This window comes from Sinocyclocheilus anshuiensis, unplaced genomic scaffold, assembly GCF_001515605.1.
Source record: "Sinocyclocheilus anshuiensis isolate Anshui unplaced genomic scaffold, SAMN03320099.WGS_v1.1 scaffold1091, whole genome shotgun sequence".
In the NCBI taxonomy this organism is placed as follows: Eukaryota; Metazoa; Chordata; class Actinopteri; order Cypriniformes; family Cyprinidae; genus Sinocyclocheilus; species Sinocyclocheilus anshuiensis.
In genome coordinates this window covers 446,020-471,811 of record NW_015544196.1, presented here as the reverse complement: position 1 = coordinate 471,811, position 25,792 = coordinate 446,020, and the positions used below count along the sequence as shown (strand labels likewise).

The following is a 25,792-nucleotide window of genomic DNA, read 5'->3' as shown; positions in this document are numbered from 1 at the left end:
ACCGACCTGAAGAGTTACTAAACCACAGGAACAAAACCATCATGTCCACTGACAGCAGCCTTTCTTTGGACACTGACACCAACACAGGGTCAGATTGTGTGTTTGTTTTTTGTTTTTTAAAGAAAGTAATGGTTTTATTCAATAAGGTTGCATTAAATTGATCAAAAGAGACATTTATAATGTTGTAAATGCTTTCTATTTCAAATAAATACTGTTCTTTTAAACTTTCTATTCATCAAAGAATCCCGAATAAACTGTTTTCGCAAAATATTAAGCAGCACAAATGTTTTCAACATTGATAATAGTAAGAAATGTTTTTGAGCAGCAAATCAGTGTATCAGAAAGATTTCTGAAGGATCAGGTGACACTGAAGACAGGAATAATGATGAGGAAAATTCAGCTTTGATAACAGGAATAAATTACATTTTAAAACATATTGAAATAGAAAACAGTTATTTTAAATTGTAATAATATTTCACAATTTTTATCATTATTACAGTTTTTACTGTACACTAAAATTTACACTTTAACTTAAAACATTCAGAATCAAACTGGCTGTACAAGTTATTTTAACTTAAATGATATTAAACTGACTTAAAAAATTAAGGTGAATGTTGTGGAAATGAATAAATGAAGTTGAAATTGGTTAAAATAATCTGATGAATGGAAAATATGAAAAAATATGATATTGACTTCATATTTTTGTAGTGTATTTTTGATCAATTTAATTCAGCTTTGCCATCACATGAATAAATTATATTTTAACATATATTCAAATAGAACATTTTAATTGAAATTTTAAATTGAAAAACTTTAAATTGTATGGTCAAATAAATGCAGCCCTGGTAAGCAGAAGAGACTTCTTTCAAAAACATTACAAAATCTTACCGACAGTAGTGCAAGTATCATAGGAAATACTGTTTTGTTTTTTTTGAAGCAACATATAAATAAAAAATAATACTTATTTAATAATAGCTCTTAAAAGTGTCAGCCTGCAGACCTCTTTTGGCCCTACTCTATGAAGACATCATATCTACATTTACATTTGTTCATTTAGCAGACGCTTTTATCCAGAGCGACTTACAGATGAGATGTGTGATGTGAATGTGAGGTCGGTGTGGAAGCTGGTGTGGTTTTCCCGCCCGCCGTCCTCCGGCTCAGCGCTGCAGTCCAGCTGTTTGCGGTCAGCAGACACTCATGTGCGCTCGGCTCTGCATGTTAAACAGCCGCGTGGGAGTGAATACGCCGCTTTCTGGGAGCTGCTGCTCTCCTTGATCTCTGAGTGCATGGCTTTTATGATCTGCACAATCTTAGAAAGCTACGGTTTGTTTTTAGCAGCAGTATGTGGCTGACTTTGGAGCAACATGTTTACCTTGAATCTTAAGTCTTACGTGTGAGTTGAATGCTTCGGGTCTTCTGCTCACCAAGGATGCATTTATTTGATGAAAAATACAGTAAGAACAGTAATATTGTGAAATATTATTACAATTTAAAATAGCTGGTTTCTGTTTTAATATATTTTAAAATGCAATTTATTCCTGAGATGCAAAGCTGAATTTTCAGCATCATTACTCCAGTCTTCAGTGTCACATGATCCTTCAGAAATCAGTCTAATATGCTTGCTTTTCTGATTATTATCAATCTGCTTCATAATTTTGTGGAAGCGGATTTCAAAAGAACAGCATTTATTTGAAATAGAAATCTTTTGTAACATTACAAATGCCACTTTCAAATTAATTTTGCATGTGGGAAATCAGACACAAAGAGTGTGGAGGAATGGCACAGTATTACTGCAAAAACTGTTTATGCTTCTGAATTACTGAAGCAACATGTGGTAGAGCACAGCGAGTCTCATTTTACACAACCACATCTCTTTTCACCATCATCATTCAGCCTTTCGGAGGTTATTTACTTAAGTTAAGCTTGATGTCAGGCTGTTGCACCAAAAATATAAGTTATACTTATTTATGCCAAGTAATACAACCCTGGCAATAACAACCATTATTATACGGCTGTGCTCAATATGCTCCATTATTTTAAGTTTAATTTTGCTTGACCTTGGTGCAAAGGAAAAAGTTGTTGGCGAGTGTGTAAAATAAATTTGGGGATCTCAAAGAACCATAATTTCTTGTCGTCTTGTCAATGTTCATGCTGAATTGGACAATTTCTCGCACTGTAAGAAAATAAATTCTAGAAAAAGAGATGTTTTGGTCATTTTTGGTAATACTGGTACTTTTCTGCCAGGACATTATCCATTAGTTTTACAGACATTTTTATACACATATGTATGCCCTTCATTCATGTAATACAGTAAAATTATAATAAATTAAATATTAATATTGTTAATTAAAAAATATATTCTAAAATATTATATTTCAAGCGCAAAATAGTTTACGACATGCTTTTTTTGGGACGTTAAATAATGGCGCAAATACCAGTAATTTGACTAGTGCGAACGTTAGTAAATCGTGTTTCGTGATTCATTTTAATACTCTCCTCCCATAACTTTTGTGTCTGAAAGGGAAACTCCTAAAAATGCATATTTGCATATTCATATTCGTATTTAGTAAAACCTGACAGTACTATTTTAACGCCAAAAGATGGTTTGCGCTAGGGCAAGCTGTTAGTAAATCTGGCCCCAAATTAGTTATTTAATTATTTTAATTAATTTAATTAAATATTATGTCTAATTTTTGTTGTTAGATTTTGGATTTAATCAAATTTTGGATTGTGTGTGTGTACTTGTTTATGCAACATTGTATACAAGGATAGTAAAACCTAAAATTTTTGAGATTGGGGGAAAAAAATGATTAAAAATAGTAAATGAAGTGTAACAATGCAAACAGGTTTTCTGTAAGGGGTAGGTTTAGGGTTAAGGGATAGAAAATATCGTTTGGTCAGTATAAAAGTAATAGAAGTCTATGGAAAGTCCCCACAATTCACAGAAACAAACATGAGTGCGTGTGTGTGTGTGTAAACATTAATTCTTGCAAAATGTTGAAATATTATTCATACTTTCTTATAATAATTTGTAATATATAATATAATATATTAATTTATAGAACATTTCATTTCACACTAAAGGCCCTGATATACTTCAAACGAAGTTCTTTTTAATTCTTCGTTTGAGGGCAAAAAGAAGTTCGAAAAGGCTAAGCGACGGTATACTGTTTTCGAACATTCCGACACCCCCACGATGCTGGAGGCGGGGTTGTAAACGTGTCACGCCGACCGCGTGTACCCTCTAAACACAACAACGATGGCGGCTGTGAGAGAAGAACAGTTTCGTAAACATCTAGCATTGATCTATACAGTGGCAAAGAAAAAGAACAAGAGCAAGCGACGTAGATGGTATGTGCGTCCACTTAACGAAAACAGAAAGAATGATGGCGAGTTTGCCCTTTTTATTCAGCAAATGCGGAGCACAGATGAGGAAGTGCATTTTTCTTACTTCAGAATGTGCACCGCGTGGATTGACGATCTCTTGAAAAGGGTATCGCCATATGTGATTCATTAAAATATTAAATGATATAAAATATAAAACATTATACAAATTAGTTATTTCTTAAATATTTAATAATTATTTCTTAAATATTTATTTCTATTTAAATCAGCGTAAAAAAAAAATCATAACTTTATTTAATGCTAAATATTATTTCTAATCTATTTAATCTCCCCCCAGATTTTGATTATTCTTGTAATAATTTTGTAATAAAGTATATTGCAAATTACAATGCAATTTTAAAATTAAAATCAGTTTAAACTAGCTTCAATTTCTCGTGGAGATGTGTTCTCCTGTCTGGCCTCCGTGGAATGAGAAACGAACCGGGGGGGGGGTATCGCACGTCAAAGGCGGCGGAGTTCCAGAACACACCCACCGACTGCATAATCGCCACGGACCAATGGTAGCTCAAAGGTGTTTATGAGGCAAAACGAACTCCCCCAAAAAGTTCGCTTTGGTGAGTTGTTTCGAACTCAAAACGAACTTCGTTTCGGCCTGATTTAGTTCGAAATGACGTCATTTCAGTTCGTTCTTCGATTTCGTTTGAAGTACAATGCAATTTTAAAATTAAAATCAGTTTAAACTAGCTTCAATTTCTTTATGCAAAATAATATTTAATTTTTATTACTTTTTGATTTTTTTTTAAAGTTATTTTTATAGTTTAAAGACATTTTTCATTTGAGATTCACCTAGTACAGGGAAGCGATATTTTAGCATTATTCATGCGCTATTATAATTTGTATTATTATTTTTAATTGCCTTTAATTTTTATATTTTCAGTTTTAATTTTTGTTTAGGTTTTTGTCATTTTGTTATGTTGTTTTGTCAGTTTTATTACTTTTTGTTCTATTTAAATATTACTATTTTGTTTTTTGTTTTGTTTTTTCATTTCAGATTAAGTTTTTTATTTCTGTTAAGTTATCTATGTCGAGTTAGTAATTTTAGTGCTAACACAAACTAAAAAGTAAATTAGAAATTATATTTTATTGCAGCTTTATTTCCGTTTCAGTTTAGTTTAGTGATTTTGGATTTGATTTAACATTGGTACAGGGTTTTTATTTCCTGGTTCTGCAGAGCCACTTTCCTGTGAAGTTTAGATCCATCTAATACTTTGTGGTGGCGTTCATGTGCGTTCAACTCGTAAATACGATCTATCCGACATGACTTGAACGCACCATTAAAACACATGCAATTCAGTTCCTGTTTTATAGACTCTTCTTAGTGTAAGTGTATTAGAGTATTGTCCTGTCATCATCACAGTATTTATTTGAGGTTGTTTCTCAGCTGAGGTTGACTCTGGAGACGGTCTGTCCCGCCGGGAGGGCTCCGGACTCGAGAGCGAAAGTGGCTCTTTGTTTTTTGTTTTGTTTTTTCATTTCAGATTAAGTTTTTTATTTCTGTTAAGTTATCTATGTCGAGTTAGTAATTTTAGTGCTAACACAAACTAAAAAGTAAATTAGAAATTATATTTTATTGCAGCTTTATTTCCGTTTCAGTTTAGTTTAGTGATTTTGGATTTGATTTAACATTGGTACAGGGTTTTTATTTCCTGGTTCTGCAGAGCCACTTTCCTGTGAAGTTTAGATCCATCTAATAACACTAAACACACTCGTATCAACTAATCAGAGTCTCTGGCCTTGCTTGAAAACTGCAGCCAGGTGTGTTGGATCATGTTTAAAACTAAACTCTGCAGGAATGAGGAACTCTGACTTAGTCTTGCACAGATTTACACCCTCTACAAAGATTGAAGCTGTTTTTTGGCCCACAGACGGCTCCTGTCAGGCTGGAGATTTGAACACATCGAAGCAGCTTTTGTAAATGCACGCCCCCAACTCGGAAACTCAGGGCTTAAAGAAAATTTCGAATTTCCCACTCGTAATAACGACTTTGTGGTGGCGTTCATGTGCGTTCAACTCGTAAATACGATCTATCCGACATGACTTGAACGCACCATTAAAACACATGCAATTCAGTTCCTGTTTTATAGACTCTTCTTAGTGTAAGTGTATTAGAGTATTGTCCTGTCATCATCACAGTATTTATTTGAGGTTGTTTCTCAGCTGAGGTTGACTCTGGAGACGGTCTGTCCCGCCGGGAGGGCTCCGGACTCGAGAGCGAAAGTGGCTCCTGCGGTCAGTCAGCTGGTGCGTCTGCTGTGGGGCGAGGACACCGTCGAGCTCCAGATGTCCATCGCACATGTCCCACACATAGTCATGTACCTCTCGCTCAAACTGGACTCCGATTCGCCGCAGGACGAGGTTAGTCCTTTTGACTTCATTCAGAGGTACACAGTGTTCTGAGACTCTCCCCATTGATTGCATTACAAATGTCATTTTCAGCTTGAGAACTGGGCAAAGCTAAAGCAGCTGTGTGTGGATTTTTTCAGCGCTTAATCCATTAACATCCAAAAGAGTTTCCCCAGTTAAATCAGTCAGGATTGAGCATGAATGGCTCACGTTTACAGCAGCATCAGCGTGACGTGAGGAAGACTTTGGAAAGTTTCTTTTTAAAGGCTTGAATTACTAAATTCATAAAGAGAAGCAAAATGTGAATGAAAAGTTACGATTGGCAGAAATGCAGCAGGGCGACTTTCACAAAACCTGTACAGAACATGTCTGGATAAAAAAACAACAACATAATAAAAATAAGAAAATTGTAGTTAGAAATATGTTTAAGGGCATTAATGTTTTTTTTTGTTTGTTTTATACATTTATTTTCAAGAGAATTAAACACATTTTGCCCTAAAAAAAAAAAAATCACAATCTAAAAATATATTAAATATTATACAAATATTATAAATAAATATAATTTATATATATATATATATATATATATATATAATTATATTGTTGTAATTCATTAAAATATTAAATTATATAAAATATAAAACATTATACAAATTAGTTATTTCTTAAATATTTAATAATTATTTCTTAAATATTTATTTCTATTTAAATCAGCGTAAAAAAAAAATCATAACTTTATTTAATGCTAAATATTATTTCTAATCTATTTAATCTCCCCCCAGATTTTGATTATTCTTGTAATAATTTTGTAATAAAGTATATTGCAAATTACAATGCAATTTTAAAATTAAAATCAGTTTAAACTAGCTTCAATTTCTTTATGCAAAATAATATTTAATTTTTATTACTTTTTGATTTTTTTTAAAGTTATTTTTATAGTTTAAAGACATTTTTCATTTGAGATTCACCTAGTACAGGGAAGCGATATTTTAGTATTATTCATGCGCTATTATAATTTGTATTATTATTTTTAATTGCCTTTAATTTTTATATTTTCAGTTTTAATTTTTGTTTAGGTTTTTGTCATTTTGTTATGTTGTTTTGTCAGTTTTATTACTTTTTGTTCTATTTAAATATTACTATTTTGTTTTTTGTTTTGTTTTTTCATTTCAGATTAAGTTTTTTATTTCTGTTAAGTTATCTATGTCGAGTTAGTAATTTTAGTGCTAACACAAACTAAAAAGTAAATTAGAAATTATATTTTATTGCAGCTTTATTTCCGTTTCAGTTTAGTTTAGTGATTTTGGATTTGATTTAACATTGGTACAGGGTTTTTATTTCCTGGTTCTGCAGAGCCACTTTCCTGTGAAGTTTAGATCCATCTAATAACACTAAACACACTCGTATCAACTAATCAGAGTCTCTGGCCTTGCTTGAAAACTGCAGCCAGGTGTGTTGGATCATGTTTAAAACTAAACTCTGCAGGAATGAGGAACTCTGACTTAGTCTTGCACAGATTTACACCCTCTACAAAGATTGAAGCTGTTTTTTGGCCCACAGACGGCTCCTGTCAGGCTGGAGATTTGAACACATCGAAGCAGCTTTTGTAAATGCATCCGTCCAGGTGCTGATAGTTCAGAGCAGCACTAAATCTCTCTGTGTTGCTCTCAGTGGAAGCGTTTGTGCTCTGACTCACTTAAAAACCTCTTTCTGTCTGCAGTGATTGATACCGCGCCGAGCTCTAATGTGAGTTTGAGCATTTATAATGTGTGTTTTTATGCGCTGCAGCTCTCAAACCACAGGCCGCAGTGCTGCCTTAAGCCAAAACGACCACCTCTGAATGCTGGCGGGAGCGTTTAGAGCGTCACTGAAGAGATAAGAGATGTGTGAGTGAGTGTGTGAGTGAGTGTGTGTGTGAGTGTGTGAGTGAGTGAGTGTGTGAGTGTGTGTGTGAGAGTGTGAGAGTGTGTGCGTTTGAGTTCGTGTGAGAAACACACACATTCAACCTGGCAACGCTTTCAGGCCGCAAGCGTTTGAGTTCGTGTGAGAAATCGAGTTCTCATGTCCTCCTTCAAACCGCGCGCGCACACACACACACTCACACTCACGCACACACACACTGTGTGTGTGTGTGTGAGTGTGAGTGTGAGTGTGATTTTTCTGGTCAGATGCTCACACTTTATTTTTTATTTTTGAGAGATGTTCATTCTCTAATATATTTATTAAGATATTTATTATTATTATTATTATTATTATTATTATCATCTTGTAACATTATTGACAAGGGAAACACTTCTGTCCTCCATTTAAGCAAAATGGTCTCAAATATAATTCATAAAAAATTTATGTTTATCATGATTATGCATATATGCTGTAAAATGACTTGGGGTCAGTATTACCCTGACTTAGACTGATTTGTGTTTCCTCTCTGCAGCAGGAGATTTTGTACCAGTATCCGGCGTCTGAAGCCGCGGTTCAGCTGAAAGCGGTGAGAGGTATTTTCCTGACGCTGTGTGACATGCTGGAGAACATCACGGGAGGACAGATAGTCAGGTGAGGGGCTTTAGCTATATTTATCTCTTCTGCTCACCAAAGACTGCATTTATTTGATGACAAATGCTGCAAAAACAGTGAAATATTATTACAATTTAAAATAACTGTTTTCATTGTGAATATATATTAAAATGTAATTTATTCCTGTGATCAAAGCTGAATTTTCAGCATCATTACTCCAGTCTTCAGTGTCACATGATCCTTCAGAAATCAGTATAATATGAAACATTTCTGATTATCATCAGTGTTAATAACAGTGCTGAAGTTGTGAGTTTTGCTGCTGTATATGGTGTCTGTGTGTCTCTGTAGCTCGTCTCTGTGGCTCCGGCAGCAGTTGGTTCATGTGGGCTACTGGAAGGAAGGATCCAGTCTGCTGGTGATCGCTGTACCTGCCAGCAGGTAATTCTCATCTTTATAACCATCCCGCCTGCCAACAGCCCACTCTAATCTAGATAATAACTATAATAACTGTCATTATAATCAGCTCAGCTCCTAAAACGAAACAATAATCTCTATAATCATCCCGTCCGCATACAAATTAGGGCTGGGTAAAAAATATAGACGACCATAAACTCATTAGTCAGATAGAAAAATAAACTGTAGAGAGGGGCATTTTGCTTAATATATGCACCATATAACATATTATCATTTTTACTGTTCTTCAATGTTTAATTTATTTTTGAATAAATCCAAGTTTTTATGACAGCCACCATTTAAATGTTTATATAAAAAAAAAAAAACGAATTGAAGTAGAAATATTATGTAACTGTAAGTTTATTATTGTAAAAACTTCATTAATTTTAACCTTCAATATTATAGCAATGTTGTAACAACTGACTCTCATGTATATTTTACAGCTTTAATTGAGAGATTTTTTTTCCTTGAGAAAATTTGGCATGTACTGTACCTGATATATGTCCAAAATAATCGATATTGAATCGAATCGAATCGCAAGCTTGTGAATGAGAATCGAATTGAATCGTGAAATTTGTGTCAAAACCCAGCCCTAATACGAATATCTGTAATGCAGATAATAACTCCAGTGATTGTAATTGGTATTGATCTTTATAATCAGCTCGTCTGATGACACGTGATGTTGGACGTCATCTTCTCAATAATAATCAATAATCCCAGATGTTCAGCTTGTTCATGACGATCGCTGTTTATTGCTCCAGAATGAAGAATGACACAAAAATGACGTCTCTCCGGATGTGTCCCAATCCACTAAGTCTCTCAAGTAACCAGAAATACTTTTTAGAAAATCCTGTTTTATTTCATTTTATTTTTTATTTTACAAAAGCATGAGATTTCTAGTTTTTATTTCAAATTTATTTTTATTAATCTCTGAGTGGATGTTCACACTTGTTGGTTTAGATTTTTAAAAGATATTTCTATTTTTTTAAACGTTGTGTTCATTTTAAATTCAGGTTAAACAACAACAACAATAATATTTATTAATATTATTATTATTATTTTTACTAAATAATTTAAATTAATTAAAATGTTTAGTTTCAGTGTATTTCTCATTTTTCCACCCTTTATTTTATTTCTAGCTTTAGTGTTGTTTTTGTTTAATTCACAATTTTGTGTTCTTTTATCTGTTTTTATCTTATTTTATTTTATATATATATATATTTTTTTTTTTTACTTTATTTAATTTTTTAGTATAAAAGCATCAGAAATTTTGTTTAGGATATTTCTATTTTTAAATGTCTTAACAATAATAATAATAATAATAACAACAGTAATATTAATTCTTATTATTATTATTTAAAGTTTGTTTAATTTAATTGTAGTTTTCATCTTTCCATCTTATTTTATTGCCAGCTTTTAGCATTGTTTTTGTTTAATTCCTAATTTTCGTAGCTGGTTTTTGAATTATTTATCTATTAGGATTAACCCCTTGAGATGTACCATCTGGTCTTTATGAGTTCAGTAATATTTTTGTTTTGAGGTGAATTATAGACATTGTTGGAGTGTTTGTTCCTCAGTTTAGTGTGCATGTGTCCCGCAGGGTGCCTCTGTTGTATCTGCAGACTGTGATTGAGGGAGCTGTCCGAACGCTCAAGGTCATGCATGGCTCTCTTGACAGGTGTGTCTGTATATTTCTGGAGAGCGTTATGTGTGTGTAGATACAGCAGATGATGACTGCATAACCTCTGTGTCTCTTCAGCTGCTTCTGTGAGGAGGAGAACGCTCCTCGTCTGGATCACTTCTTCTGCCTCTTCTTCCAGCAGCTCATCCAGCCCTGGCGTTTGATTGACAGCTCCAGACCGCCCAGCCCTGACATCTCAGGGAGCCTGTTCTTAGACGGGCTGCCGGCCGTCCGCTGGCTCACTTTACCAGCAGACATAAAGGTGTGGCTACTGAAGCTCTATGTAACGTCTCATGCATTAGTTTAAAGGAATATTTCACCCAATTCTGTCATTTACTCACCTTCATGTTGTCCAAATCCATATGCTGCTGTCTTTCGGTGAACATCCTCATGAAATTGGTACAATATGGGTGTAATATTAATAAATGGCATGCTCTCAGGTGTTTATTATGTTTTGGCTGTTTCTCAAGGTGGAAGTGGACACTGTGCTCTCAGACTTTGAGTCGTCAGATTTTGGTGATATGGTAAGATGTTATTGAGCTCAGATAACCCGTTTTTTATTATCATAACTCCATAACTATGGGAAAACATTAGGGAATAAAATCAGTATATAATTTGATGTCAGGTTGTGTTTTGCAGCGATACTGTAGTGATTATCTTTAAGTAAAACTAAAATTATTAAAAGATAGTTTTGGTACTTGAAATAAAGATGAATGTTTTTTTTATATATTTATTGAATAAATATAAATATTTAATGAAATATTAGATGATAACACAAAAAATGTACACAAATGATAATTATTGCCTTGACAACTTTTATTTATTTATTTAACTTAAAGCACTAAAATAAGTAAATAAAATTAAATTAAAATTAAAATTCGTCAGGTTGTGTTTTGCAGCGATACTGTAGTGATTATCTTTAAGTAAAACTAAAATTATTAAAAGATAGTTTTGGTACTTGAAATAAAGATGAATGTTTTTTTTATATATTTATTGAATAAATATAAATATTTAATGAAATATTAGATGATAACACAAAAAATGTACACAAATGATAATTATTGCCTTGACAACTTTTATTTATTTAATGAACTTAAAGCACTAAAATAAGTAAATAAAATAAAATTAAAATTAAAATTCACAAAAGCACGTTAAAAAAATAATTGAAATGAAAATGGAAAATCTAAAAATAAAACCTAATTTAAAATATTAATTTATACATTATTAATATATAGATAATATTATTAATAAAGCACAATTTCATATATTATAATTATAATAAATAATAAAAAAGTAAATATGTATTATTTATATATATAATGTGTGTGTGTGTGTGTGTGTGTAAAATCCAATAAAAATAGCAAAAGATCGCAGAAAAAAATCATCAAAACTTAAACTTAAACTAAAATTCAAATGAAAACTGAAAACATAAAAATAAAAACTCTTCAAAATCATAAATGCATTAATAGTATATAAATAATACTAAAATAACACTGATGTAGTGCACAAAATGAAAAAAACAGCTACATAATTTAAACAAATTTTACATCTTCAAGAATAAAAAATAAACATTTTAAAAATACAGTTTGATGGACAGTACATTTCTATGTGTGTGTGTACAGAAAGTTCATTTTGGACGCTGGATACAGTCTTACTGTATTAGTCTGATACGGCTGATGGTTCAGTTACTGTCTGTCAGATTGTATATGGATTATTCTGTAAAAACTGGATGGAAATACTTTTAAATGCCTTTATAACAATTTCAACATGAAGGGCTTGGGTTTGAAGCAGGGAAAGGTTATAAATGGTATTTCTCATTATAAATGTACAGTACTAACTAAGCAAGGTTATTATCGGTAACTAAATCTAACACCAATAATACTGTACCATAATAAACTATGATAGTATAGCAATGACAATGAAGTAACACTGGTATGAAATAATACTGTTACTCTGTTCTCTTGGTCAGTCTGAGGATTTCTATGGCATGAGGCGTCTGTACGTCATTTTGGGCTCCTGTCTGTTTTACAAGGTGAGTGCTAAACCTCCTGAAGCCACATGTTATCATCCATTGTGAATCATGTTGCTGTAGAAAGTGCTACACGCCTGCTGTCAGTGAGTAATTAAAATTCAAACGTGCTTGTAAAGGAGTCTCATTCAGGTTAAATCATTGAAACGAGTTTGACAGAAGGGCGACGTGCTGCTTCTTGTGAATGCAGCTGTCAGCTGAAGAGACTCTTTTAATTATGAATGATGATGTGAAGAGGATTGATAAGTTAAGTCTCCATCTGTTGCTCCTTAAAGGGATAGTTCCCCCAAAAATGAAAACTGTGTCATCATTTACTGACCCACAAGTGATTCCAAACCTTTATGAGTTTCTTTCAGATGTTGAACAAAGAAGACGTTTTGAAGAATGTTGGTAACTGAACAGTTGACGGTAGCCATTGGCTTTCATAGCATTTTTTTCCCCATTTTAATGGCTACCGTCAACTGTTTGGTTACCAGCATTCTTATATAATAAACTTACATAATTGCACTTTATAACTCACAATTGTGAATTTATATCTCACAGTTCTGAGAAAAGAAGTCAGAATTGCGAGATGTAAACTTGCAATTACAAGAAAAGTCAAAATTGCCAGAAACAAGTCAGAATTGCGAGATATAAACTCACAACTACAAGAAAAATGTCATAATTGCGAGATATAAACTTGCAATTGCAAGAAAAAAGTCAAATTGCAAGACTAAAGTCAGAATTGCTAGATATAAACTTGCAAATACAAGAAAAAAGTCAAAATTGCCAGAAACGAGTAAGAATTGCGAGATATAAACTCGCGATCACAAGAAAAATGTAAAAATTGCGAGATATTAAGTTACAATTGCAAGAAAAAAGTTAATTGCAAAACAAGTCACAATCGTGATTTTTTTTTATCTCGCAATTCTGACTGACATGCAATTGCAACTTTATATCACCCAATTCTGACTTTATAACTCGCAACTGAGAGATTAAATCTCGCAATTTTAAGAAAAAAAGACAGAATCTTGACATGTAAACTCGCAATTGTGAGAAAATAAGACAATTGTGAGATAAAAAGTCGTAATTACCTGTTTATATTCAGTGGCGGAAATGGGCTTCTCTAGTTAGCAGTGTTTATGTTCTTTGTCACACTCATTTTTACACTACTGAAGGTCAGGAATACAGATCTGTTATTTGTCCATCTGTCTGGCAGGGATATCTCATAGCGAACCACCTGCCTAAAGAAGACCTTCTGGACGTGTGTTTGTACTGTCAGCATTACTGTCTGCTGCCGCTGGTGTCGGAGCAGCGCATGGGGCAGCTGGTGGTGTGGAGGGAGGTGTTTCCACAGCGGAGAACCCAGAACAACACCGCATCACATCCTGGATACTGCGAACCACACGGAAGACATTTCCTGCTCATAGTGGCCCTGGTGAGAAATGCTGTTCTTTTGACCTTTCTATTCATCAAAGAAACATGAAATAAAACGTATCATGAAGTATAATAATAAATGTTTCTTGAGCAGCAAATCAGCGTATCAGAATGATTTCTGAAGGATCATGTGACACTGGAGACTGGAGTAATGATGCTGAAAATTCAGCTTTGATCACAGCAATAAATTACATTTTAAAATACATTCACATAGAAAACAGTTATTTTAACTTGTAATAATATTTCACAATATTACTTTTAACTGTATTTTTACTGAGTCCAAACAGCTGATAAAAACATCCACAAGTAATCCACACCACTCCAGTCCATCAGTTAATGTCTTGTGAAGACAAAAGCTGCATGTTTATAAGAAACAAATCCATCATTAAGACTTTTGGAGCTTCATACCATTACTTCTGGCTAAAGTACCAGTCCATAATCCATAATAACACTTCCTCCAGTGGAAAAGTCCATCTCATCTGAATCAGGAGAGAAATATACACAGATCAAGCACCGTTTACAAGTGAAAGCAGTCCAAAACAGTCTATATTATATTATATTATATGTGACCCTGCATCACAGAAAATAAGTAGCTCCGGTATATTTGTAGCAATAGCCAACAATACATTGTATGGGTCAAAGTTATAGATTTATTTTTTTTTTGCCAAAAATCATTAGGGTATTAAGTAAAGATCATGTTCCATAAAGATATTTTGTAAATTTCTTACTGTAAATATATCAGAACTTATTTTTTTATTAGTAATATGCATTGCTAAGAACTTCATTTGGACTACTTTAAATGTGATTTTCTCAATATTCACATTCTCAATAAATTATGTATAAATCTCAATTTCAAAAAATTGACCCTTATTGATTTTGTGCTCCAGGGTCACATATTTGACATTATACTATTGATTATGGACTTGTATTTTGGCCAAAGCGACAAGTTAAAACATCTTAATGCTGGATTTGTTTCTTAAAAACACAGCTTTTTACTTCACAAGGCGTTAATTGATGGACTGGAGTGGTGTGGATTACTTGTAGATTAATATGGTTTGAGCTCAGTAACTGAACATTGAATTATTGAGAATATAATGCACACCCAATGTATAACATGGTTTTTTTTTCTTACTGATGTTTCCAGAGGCACTTCATGCAGTGTGTGTTGCTGGAGGCCGGTGGTTGTGCTTCGCCTGCTCTGGGATCTCCAGGTCCCGACTGCGTCTATGTGGATCAGGTCAAAGCCACACTCCTTCAGCTGGAGAGTCTGGATGCTGCCATTGAGGAGCGGCTCTCGGCTCCGCCCACTCCCTGTCTCTTCGTTTCCAGAGGCACTTCATGCAGTGTGTGTTGCTGGAGGCCGGTGGTTGTGCTTCGCCCGCTCTGGGATCTCCAGGTCCCGACTGCGTCTATGTGGATCAGGTCAAAGCCACACTCCTTCAGCTGGAGAGTCTGGATGCTGCCATTGAGGAGCGTCTCTCGGCTCCGCCCACTCCCTGTCTCTTCTGCGCCGATTGGTTCCTTCCTGCCGGTGGGTGGGACCGACAAGACGGCATCAGCAGCTCGCCGATCCTCAGCTGTCTGACGGCAGCCATCAAACCCCCGTCGCCGGGCAGGATGGGGTGGAGTCTGTTCGGGGAGGCGGGGTCAGGCTCGTCGAGTCTGAGAGGACGGAGGCCGAGTCCACAGAGGAGTCTGTCTGACAGCGGCAGTGAGGGTCACGCCGACGGGACGCCGTCCTTCACATCGGGTCTGAGTCCTCATGCCACACCGGACGCAGTGCGCCGGATGCCCTCTAGTGGCACACGCAGAGACTCCCTGGGCTTGGGAGGGTCAGATGGCAGCCTGGGCAGCGCAGGATTTTTCAAGGTCTTTCTCTTACATTAAAGGGATAGTTCACCCAAAAATTCTGTCATTAATTACTCACCCTCATGTTGTTCCAAACCCGTAAGAGCGCCGTTCATCTTCGGAACACAAATTAAGATATTTTTGATGAATTCTGAGAGCTCTCTGACCCTCCCATAGACAGCAATGTAATTACCACGATCAAGGTCCAGAAACGTAGCAAGGAGATCGGTAAAATAGCAGCATATGCTATACTGTGTCAGCTGCGTCACACGGATACGTTGTTTTCATTCAAATCAAATCGTAAACAACGTAGAAAACGTATCCGCGTGACACAGTTGATGTCTATGGGAGGGTCAGAGAGCTCTCAGAATTCATCAAAATATCTTAATTTGTGTTCTGAAGATGAACGGAGGTCTTACGGGTTTGGAACGACATGAGGGTGAGTAATTAATGACAGAATTTTCATTTTTGGGTGAACTATCCCTTCAATCACAGTTCATGTCGTGCTGTTTCACTAGTAGTACGTTTTACAGGGGTCAGTCTCACAAAACATCAAAAAAGGCCATATTTCATCCTGATAATAAATTACATTATGCATTAATAAAATGAATCACTACCTGAAATTCCTACCTACAGTAATGCAGAAATATATGAAGAGTTTATTTGCAGAAATAGATAACTCCATTTTTATTTATTTTCAGAAATCATGTTTTTTTTATTGTGCATTCCAAGTAATATAAATCAAACTGCAGTTGGGTTGAACCCTAACTTAAACAAATACAGGTAGCTTACAAAATTAAAGTTCATTGAAAGTATGTTTTTTTTATTTATATATTAAAAGTTTGTTTTATAGCAAAAGCAGATAACTCCACATTTCATGTTTTAGAGTTCACTTCACTGTTGAAATTGTAGGAATATTTCAAGCTAGTATTTATTGTACTTTAATTTATGCCGATATTTTTAAATATATGTATTTATGCAGATTTTTATAGCAAATATTATAGTATATATTTAAATTATAAAGTTAATTTTACTTCACAATTGGAGTTTAACTGTAGGAACATTTCTTGCTTGTATCATATATTATAGTGTATTATTTCAATTCTAAAGTTCATTTACTTCATAATTAAAGTTCAGTTGTAATATTTCATAGTAATATATTTATCATACTGAAAATGAAGTAATTCAGATAAATCAATTTAAGCAGATTTTATAAATTTATATTATGAAGATTGTTATATATTATTTATAGCAAATATTATTTAAATTAGAACGTTATTTTATTTATATAAAGAGAGAGAGTTTGATCTTGATTTGCCATGTTTCTTCATGTTAATATTTTATCATATACCCTATACTTACTGAAATTGATTATGATTCTTTGAATTATTTTATTACCAAATTACAAACAAGTCAAAATAGTTTGTAAGTCGCTTTAGATAAAAGCGTCTTCTAAATGTAAAATAATGAAATTGAATTACTATATTTAAACATTTAAATTGGTTGAAATTAATTAAATCTTTCACAATTAAAGCATCAGTTATTGTATATAACGTATTTGATGTGGGTAGGTTTGTGTAATATATCAATAAATTAAAGGTGAATTGTGTGATTTCTGCACCGCTAGCATCACCAAACTGAATCACAAAAATAGTGATTGAATTCAAACACTCACTTTGTCTTTCATTGCTCCAACTAAAGTTTGGTGCTGACATAAAACACTTGCTTTGTACTTTCCCATAACAACCTGCAGAGAAAGACTGCACCCCATAAACACAATCAAGCCAAGAAAAAACCCAGTGAACCACGATTTTAATTTCAATATAGATTTTTTTTTTTTTTAAGTTTAAGCTTTTTCTTTTACATTCCAGATTCAAGTGCACTTTAATAACAATAACCTCTCGATAATATTTTGTATACTCCAGCACAAAACTTAATCCAGTCCAATCATATTCATGATCTTTACTTAATATCCTAATGATTTTTGGCATAAAAGAAAAATCGATAATTTTGACCCATACAATGTATTGTTGGCTATTGCTAGAAATATACCCCAGCGACACATTTTATTTTATTTTATTTTTGTTTTGTGTTTCGTTTTGTTTTATTTTTTCAAGTTTCTTTTTTTATTTTACATTTTTTAATTGGCTGTTTTTAATTGACATTAAATGCACTTCAGTAGCAATAACTCTTCAGTAAAATTGTGTATAGTCCAGCATAAACTGTGATCCAGTCTTTATGTTGTTTTGTGTGTGTGTTCTGTCAGATTCCCAGGTCGAAGCATCCTAACCCTTTCTATTTGGGCTCGCTGAGGAAGAGTCTGACTGACAGAGAGACTGAGGAGATGCACAGCGTTCTCAAGTGAGTTCATCTAGTTGTATGACCAACTTTTATAGTACTTTTATTAGGGTTTTTTTTGTTGTCATTTTTACCTTTTGTGTTTAATGGAAGAAAAATGGTTGTAACCAGAGCTGGGTAGTAACTAATGACATGAAATCTGGATTACGTAATCAGATTTTCAAAATGAAGTACTTGCAATTAGATTAAATTACATTTTAAAATTAGCTTTTTTTGGTTACATGATTACATATTATTCACACAATAGCAAAATATTATTCATAATTTTTTGATTCTCCCTAATTCCTCTTTTTCATATTTTAAATTTTCCTTTCTTTTCCTGTGGATATTCACACAAAGACCAGCATTTGACCACTGGATTTACACAAATCAAAGAAGTGTTTTAACATTGCATCAACTACTGATGAACACATTAGATTTATTTAAATTACCAATCAGTGGGTTATTTAACTATGTATTACTTTGTCTTTGGAAGGCTTTTTTCTTTCAAACACATTACAATGCACAAATTCATGATATTTCTTATTTATATGTAATGTAATGCATGGATTCCCAGACTTTTTTCTCAGCCGAACCTCTTTCCCCTAATATATTTACTTAAAGTACCCCTGAGATTTTAAAATAAATGTTTTAATAATGAAGTATCACATTTGCATGTTCTTGGTTCTCTGGCGTTGGTTAATGATCACATGACATGCAGGTAAACAAAAAATATATATACAGTGGGTACGGAAAGTATTCAGACCCCCTTAAATTTTTCACTCTTTGTTATATTGCAGCCATTTGCTAAAATCATTTAAGTTAATTTTTTTTCCTCATTAATGTACACACAGCACCCCATATTGACAGAAAAACACAGAATCGTTGACATTTTTGCAGATTTATTAAAAAAGAAAAACTGAAATATCACATGGTCCTAAGTATTCAGACCCTTTGCTCAGTATTTAGTAGAAGCACCCTTTTGATCTAATACAGCCATGAGTCTTTAAAAATTAACTTAAATGATTTTAGCAAATGGCTGCAATATAACAAAGAGTGAAAAATTTAAGGGCGTCTGAATACTTTCCGTACCCACTGTATTTGTTAAAAAGTGTTTTGTTTTGATTGATGTTCTTTTAAAATTATTTATTTTAATTTGACATTTTTATGACCCCCTGCAGTTCCTTCACAAACACCAGTTTGGGAAACCTTGACGTAATGTAATGTTTAATGCACTGTTTAATGTTGTTAATTACAACGAATGGAGTCTATTTTCTAACTCTTTGTATTTTTATATCAATATGGTACAAGATCAACAGTGTGATAAACAAGTTATGTTAAAAGTAATCTTATCATATAGTGTAATGTAATGGATTATGTTACTAACTACAGTTTTTGTCATGCATTTTGGAATCAGTAACGGACTACAGTTTGTGAGTAATCTACCCAGCTCTGGTTGTAACAGGTGTACAAGTCCAATCAGTATAATCAAACACAGCTGGACTCAAATGAAGGTGTAGAACCATCTCAAGGATGATCAGAAGAAATGGACAGCACCTGAGTTAAATATATGAGTGTCATAGCAAAGGGTCTGAATACTTAGGACCATGTGATATTTCAGTTTTTCTTTTTTAATAAATCTGCAAAAATGTCAACAATTCTGTGTTTTTCTGTCAATATGGGGTGCTGTGTGTACATTAATGAGGAAAAAAAATTAACTTAAATGATTTTAGCAAATGGCTGCAATATAACAAAGAGTGAAAAATTTAAGGGGGTCTGAATACTTTCCGTACCCACTGTATTTGTTAAAAAGTGTTTTGTTTTGATTTGTGTTCTTTTAAAATTATTTATTTTAATTTGACATTTTTATGACCCCCTGCAGTTCCTTCACAAACACCAGTTTGGGAAACCTTGACGTAATGTAATGTTTAATGCACTGTTTAATGTTGTTAATTACAACGAATGGAGTCTATTTTCTAACTCTTTGTATTTTTATATCAATATGGTACAAGATCAACAGTGTGATAAACAAGTTATGTTAAAAGTAATCTTATCATATAGTGTAATGTAATGGATTATGTTACTAACTACAGTTTTTGTCATGCATTTTGGAATCAGTAACGGACTACAGTTTGTGAGTAATCTACCCAGCTCTGGTTGTAACAGGTGTACCGTAAGTCACTTTAAATGACAAAATGTCTACTTCTCAAGAGCAGATTGAGTGGTTTGACCTCACGTCATGTGAATGCTGTTCAGGCGATCACAGTTGTGTGTGTGTGTGTGACAGACTGACAGCGGGCGCTGAGAACACACTCTTCCATTACGTGCTGATGGAGACGGTGCAGGGCATCTTCATCGCTCCCACACACAGAGAAATTAATCATCTGAGCGGCTCCATCCACCCACAGCTCATCCAGAACTTCTACCACTGCTGTCTGTCCATACGCCAGGCCTTCCAGCAGAGCCTGCCCTCACGGGTAACACACCTCAAACACTGACACCATCTGCAGCAGATCAGCATATTAGAATGATTTCTGAAGGATCAGGTGACACTGAAGACTGGAGTAATGATGCTGAAAATTCAGCTTTGCATCACAGGAATAAATTACATTTTACAATATATTCACATAGAAAACAGCTATTTTAAATTGTAATAATATTTCACAATTGTACAGTTTTTACTGTATTTTTGATCAAATAATTAGTCTAGGTGAGCATAAGAGACAAAAAATTGAACAGTGGTGCATTTCATTCCATAAATCATTTAAAATGAGTATTTATTTATTTTTGTCATTTAAATTGTAAAATTTGCATTTAAAATAATTTATTTTTCAAATGTAACTTCATTTTTAATACTTAATTTAAATTAGAAGTGTCATTTTAACAGAAAACATTTTTATTTTTAAATTAATAAATTGATAATTTTTACAGTATTTACGTCATTTTTATCGGTTTAGACTTATTTCATTTAGTTCATTTGTAGTTTTTCGTACAAGTCTCAGAAGATTTTAGCATGGTGATGGATATGACAATGTTAATGTATTTGGTCTTGGCGGAACAGATCTGCTACGCTGCTGCTGAATTGCTGCTGCTGTTGGTTATTGCTGTAGTTGTAGATTATTGCTGCTGCTGCAAGCAAATACAGTTACTTGCTACTGCCAATGCATATTGGTATGCGTATTTAAGACATACTGCTGCTGCACAAATAGCATATAAAATAACCTGTAGCAGATCTATACAGGTGGAGCTGGGGAAGGTGGAGGGTTTCAGAGAAACTCTAAAAGCGCGCTGCAGGAATCTCAAGTGAATGCTAGCCAGCCATATAAATGCAAGGTAGTAAGCTCATTAGCTGCATATGCAGCATGAACCAATCAGCTTGTGCCAAGTCGTTTAACTTTCTGAATATCATCAGTTACGTTAACAACCCGTCAGCCTGCGCCATCTAGAGTTTCACAACTGAACTATATATTTATCATTTCTCTGCTATAGTATTATTGGCACGGTTTCGTCATCTCATGCATGTGTAAATGTGTTTCAGGACCGCAGAGGGTCGGAGCGGTCGCAGAGCACTCGAGGTTTGGGTCCGGTCAAAGAACATGGAGTTTTGTTCCAGTGCAAACCGGAGAACTGGACCGATCAGAAGAAACCAGCGCCCACCATGACCTACTGGGTTATAGGGTGCGTGTTCAGACAAATGATTGACAGCTGTTCTTACAGTTTTGAGCTCAAAAAACTTTAACTCTCATCACGTGTTCACATCTCACATGCACCGTTTTCCATTACGGACTGCATTACAACGCCAATGCAAACGCTCTGGAGTGAAACATTCTCCCATCATGCACCTGTCTGTAAATGCAAAGCATACAAAATGAGCTTAGATATGCGAGACGCTGACATGCATACAGCAGGAAAACTTCAAGAGTATCATGTTTTCCGATCTCTCGTTTGCGTTCCAGGCGAATGCTTCTCGAACCCGTTCCTCAAGAGTTTTACGTGTGCTTCCATGACTCCGTGGCTGAAGTTCCTGTGGAAATGGCCTTCCGGCTGTCGTTTGGCTTGGCCGTGTAGCACTGTAACACAAGCACAGCATCAGACAGCACAGTCTGCTCTACGACAAGCTTTTTGGGAGGTAAATCCACTATAGACACGGACCGAAAACTACTGGTTCATGTTTAAAGGAAAAGAGCAGCCAAAAATGAAAATTTGTTGAAGATGTCCTCACTCTCAGGGCATCCAAGATGTCGATGAGTTTTTTCTTCATCAGATTTAGAGACATGTAGCATCACTTGCTCAGCAATGGATGCTCTGCGGTGAATGGGTGCCGTCAGAATGAGAGTCCAAACAGCTGATAAAAACATCACAATAATCCACACCACTCCAGTCCATCAGTTAATGTCTTTAAGTGAAAAGCTGCGTGTTTTTAAGAAACAAATCAATCATTAAGATGTCCATAATCCATAATAACGCGAACCTCCAGTTCAGTGAAAAAGCTGTCTGGTCTGAATCAGGAGAGGAATATGCACAGATCAAGCACTGTTTAAAAGCACAAGTGAAAGCGGTCCAAAACAGATATAAACAAATATGTTGGTGGATTAAGTATTATTATGGATTATGGACTCGTATTTTGGCCAGAAGCATCAGGTAAAAGTTAATAACATCTTGATAATGGATTAGTTTCTTACAAACACACAGCTTTTCATTTCACAAGGCATTAACTGATGGACTGGAGTGGTGTGGATTATTGTGATGTTTTTATCAGCTGTTTGGACTCTTATTCTGACGGCACCCATTCACATCCATTGGAGAGCAAGTGACAAAATGCTACATTTCTCCAAATCTGTTCCAATGAAGAAACAAACTCGTCTACATCTTGGATGGCGTGAGGGTGAGGACATTTTATGCAAATTTTCATTTTTGGTTTAAGCATTCCTTTACGATAAAATGACTATCCTTGTTTTAATCATATGTTATTTTGGGTTATTTTGCACAATGGAAGTTCAAAACAGGCAGCAACGTCTGCAGCAATAAACTAATGAACCAGTCTGATGAATCAGACAATAAAATGCATTGACATGTTAAAAGAACAACTTTAATACCTCAAACTATGCTGGATTTCTTCAACGAGCACAAGCTACAGGCTTATGAACACTCTCAGCAGAAAAATTGATCATGAAATTATGTTTTCACTTGACTTTTCCTTGCTGGATCAAGTGAAATAGTTTTCTAAGCAGCTTTTATGACCAAAGCCTTAACAACACTTCTGAACTTTGTGATATGAAATGATTTTGTATTTTATTGAAGGTGTGGAACACCATGTTCCTCGTTAAAACTTTGTAATGCATTGTTCATCCAACAAATGTGCATCATTTATCAAATAAATGAAAGCAGATTTACTTCAGCTGTTCTTTATTTCAGTCTTTTTACAAAAATAAGGCTGCACTCTTAAGTCTGGGTAGTTTACTTGTTAAAACATGTTTTCTTAAACATGTTATAAAACATTTTTATATTCAAATTCAATGCAATAATGCTTTTACAGAATCATTTACAGAGAAATGTATTCAATTCAAAGTGGTTTTATTTACTATTTACACATTCATTTTCACGATTCATGAATTTCTTCGTAAATAATTTGCAATTCTTAATTGTCACAATGAACTGAATAAAAAAAAAAAAATGGATAACACTTTATAGTAAATTACATTTGTTAATGCATTATGCAGTATGCATTAACTAATGTTAATAAATTGAACCTTCCTATAAGTGTTACTTTCATAAATTCGGTTTAGAATGACGCTTTATGTGGCTTCAAATGCATAAAATAAACCAGATTTACATGAGGTGTTCTTTATTTCAGACTTCTCACAAAAATAAAACTGTGCTTTTAAGTTTTAATGATAGTGAGCTTCATTCATTAAACACAAGCAGAATGAATGTGTTATTAGTAACATTATTACACACAAATTCAATGCAACAACTTTCAGTTTTTTACAGAATGATTTATAGATATATTTGCCATTATGTTGTTACTCTCAGTTCAAAGTAATTTTTTGCACAGAAATGTATTCTCATGATTCTTCATGATGATCATTTGTAATCAACTGTCACATTGAATTGAATTTGGGCAACACTTTACAATAAGTTCAATTTGTTAACATTAGATATCATAAATTAACAATGAAAATACTATAAAGCATTTATTAATTTATATGCATATACATACACACACACATATATATATATATGGGCGTGTGTATATATATGTATACATACGTACATATATGTGTGTGTGTGTATAATATTTATTCATACATTTACATTAAGTTAGATTAATAATTGCATTAAAAATTGTTCATTGTTAGTTCAGAAAACCTAATATTACCAAATTGAACCATACCGTAAAATGCTACTGCTTGTGTTTCATGAATTGCACTTTGAATGCACAAAATAAACTTCAACATGATTTTACACCGATTAATCAAAGAATTTTGTGTCTGTTGTTCAACATAATTGCATGGACCTACTATTTTTAAACACACGCCGCTGACAGACGGTGCTTTAAGCGACTTCCTGCACCAGCGTCAGGTTCTTCCTGTAGCACTCCAGACTGCACAGCGGCGTCCCGGTCCTGGAGCAGGAGTATTTCTTCAGGTTGGAGCATCCAGACACGCCGCAGCTCAGGGGCGTGGGGGGAGGCTCTGGCGGGGCAGCAGGCGTCGGCATGGGGATCCCGGCGGGGTACGAGACAGTGGTGCCCTGAGCGTTACTGCTGTACCTCACCATGGGCAGCTGCGCCTGCTTGGACCTGCGCTCCTTCATGCTCTTGATCTTGGCCTTGCTGGTCTTGGTCAGTCTCTCGATGGTCTGGTTCTTGTTCTCCTCGGCTTTCTTGGCGGCCTGCAGGCGTCTTTTGCGGGCGCGCTCCTCGCGCTTCTGCATCATCTCGGCCGTCAGCTCCTTCTCCTTGTATCCCATGGGCAGCTCCAGTAACGGCTGGCTCTGCTGCTTATGTAGGAGCGCTTTCTGTTCAGACCGAGAAGAAACTTTAAGGTACCTTTTAATGCTTCAATTAAAGTCACCAATCAACAACTATTCATTTTCAACTCATCACATCATATTTTGTGTGATGATAGCATGCAGTACTCAGGGCTTAAAGTATCACGTTTGAGTCCATGAGTTCGCCTACCAATGGTATGAGAGAGCTCAGCTTTCACTCTCAACTAAACTAACATTACTAGCCAATCAGAAGTTTTTGCTCTTATAAACACGAGACGCGCATTAGCTGATGAATGGAAAAGAAGCCTGGGTCTCGGGCCCGACACATTGATAAAACTGCGAGGCGCAATAATCAAAGATTTCCATCTAGCGTCATATTGACATAGAAAAGCTATTAAAAAAGCAGCGGAGCTTTGTAAACAGCTCAGAGTAATCACGTCATCTCCATAAGAACGATATGATTGCCAGAACTAATTTACCGGGATTTTTGAAAAGGTCCTGTTCACACATGATCTCTTAACGGTAAGTTACTAGTAAAGACTGTATGTGTGAAAGGGGCTAAACTCTTCCTCTGCATGCAGTGAGTTTGGGATGCTTAAAGGGATAGTTCACCCAAAAATGAAAATGTGATGTTTATCTGCTTACCCCCAGGGCATCCAAGATGTAGGTGACTTTGTTTCTTCAGTAGAACACATTTGATGATTTTTAACTCCAGCCGTTGCAGTCTATCAGTCGTATAATGCATGGCAATGGTAACAAAATCTATGAGAGTA

At 34.6% G+C, this 25,792-nt stretch overlaps 2 protein-coding genes across 2 annotated transcripts in view; one reads left to right on the top strand and one right to left on the bottom strand.

Moving 5' to 3' along the window:
• LOC107696742 (protein inturned-like) overlaps positions 1-22,228 on the top strand; it is a 30,108-nt gene extending 7,880 nt beyond the window's left edge. Inside the window, exons 4-16 of the mRNA XM_016497224.1 lie at positions 5,563-5,760; positions 8,183-8,301; positions 8,611-8,700; positions 10,316-10,393; positions 10,475-10,658; positions 10,867-10,920; positions 12,366-12,428; positions 13,624-13,842; positions 15,171-15,710; positions 17,956-18,050; positions 20,314-20,503; positions 21,565-21,704; positions 21,983-22,228. Of these exons, the coding sequence (XP_016352710.1) occupies positions 5,563-5,760; positions 8,183-8,301; positions 8,611-8,700; positions 10,316-10,393; positions 10,475-10,658; positions 10,867-10,920; positions 12,366-12,428; positions 13,624-13,842; positions 15,171-15,710; positions 17,956-18,050; positions 20,314-20,503; positions 21,565-21,704; positions 21,983-22,094 (2,082 nt within the window). The 3' untranslated portion in view covers positions 22,095-22,228. The remainder of the gene's footprint in view (positions 1-5,562; positions 5,761-8,182; positions 8,302-8,610; positions 8,701-10,315; positions 10,394-10,474; positions 10,659-10,866; positions 10,921-12,365; positions 12,429-13,623; positions 13,843-15,170; positions 15,711-17,955; positions 18,051-20,313; positions 20,504-21,564; positions 21,705-21,982) is intronic.
• A 2,096-nt stretch (positions 22,229-24,324) lies between these two features.
• Positions 24,325-25,792, bottom strand: part of LOC107696741 (INO80 complex subunit B-like) — a 6,231-nt gene continuing 4,763 nt past the window's right edge. The window contains exon 5 of the mRNA XM_016497223.1: positions 24,325-25,046. Within this exon, the coding sequence (XP_016352709.1) occupies positions 24,582-25,046 (465 nt within the window). The 3' untranslated portion in view covers positions 24,325-24,581. The remainder of the gene's footprint in view (positions 25,047-25,792) is intronic.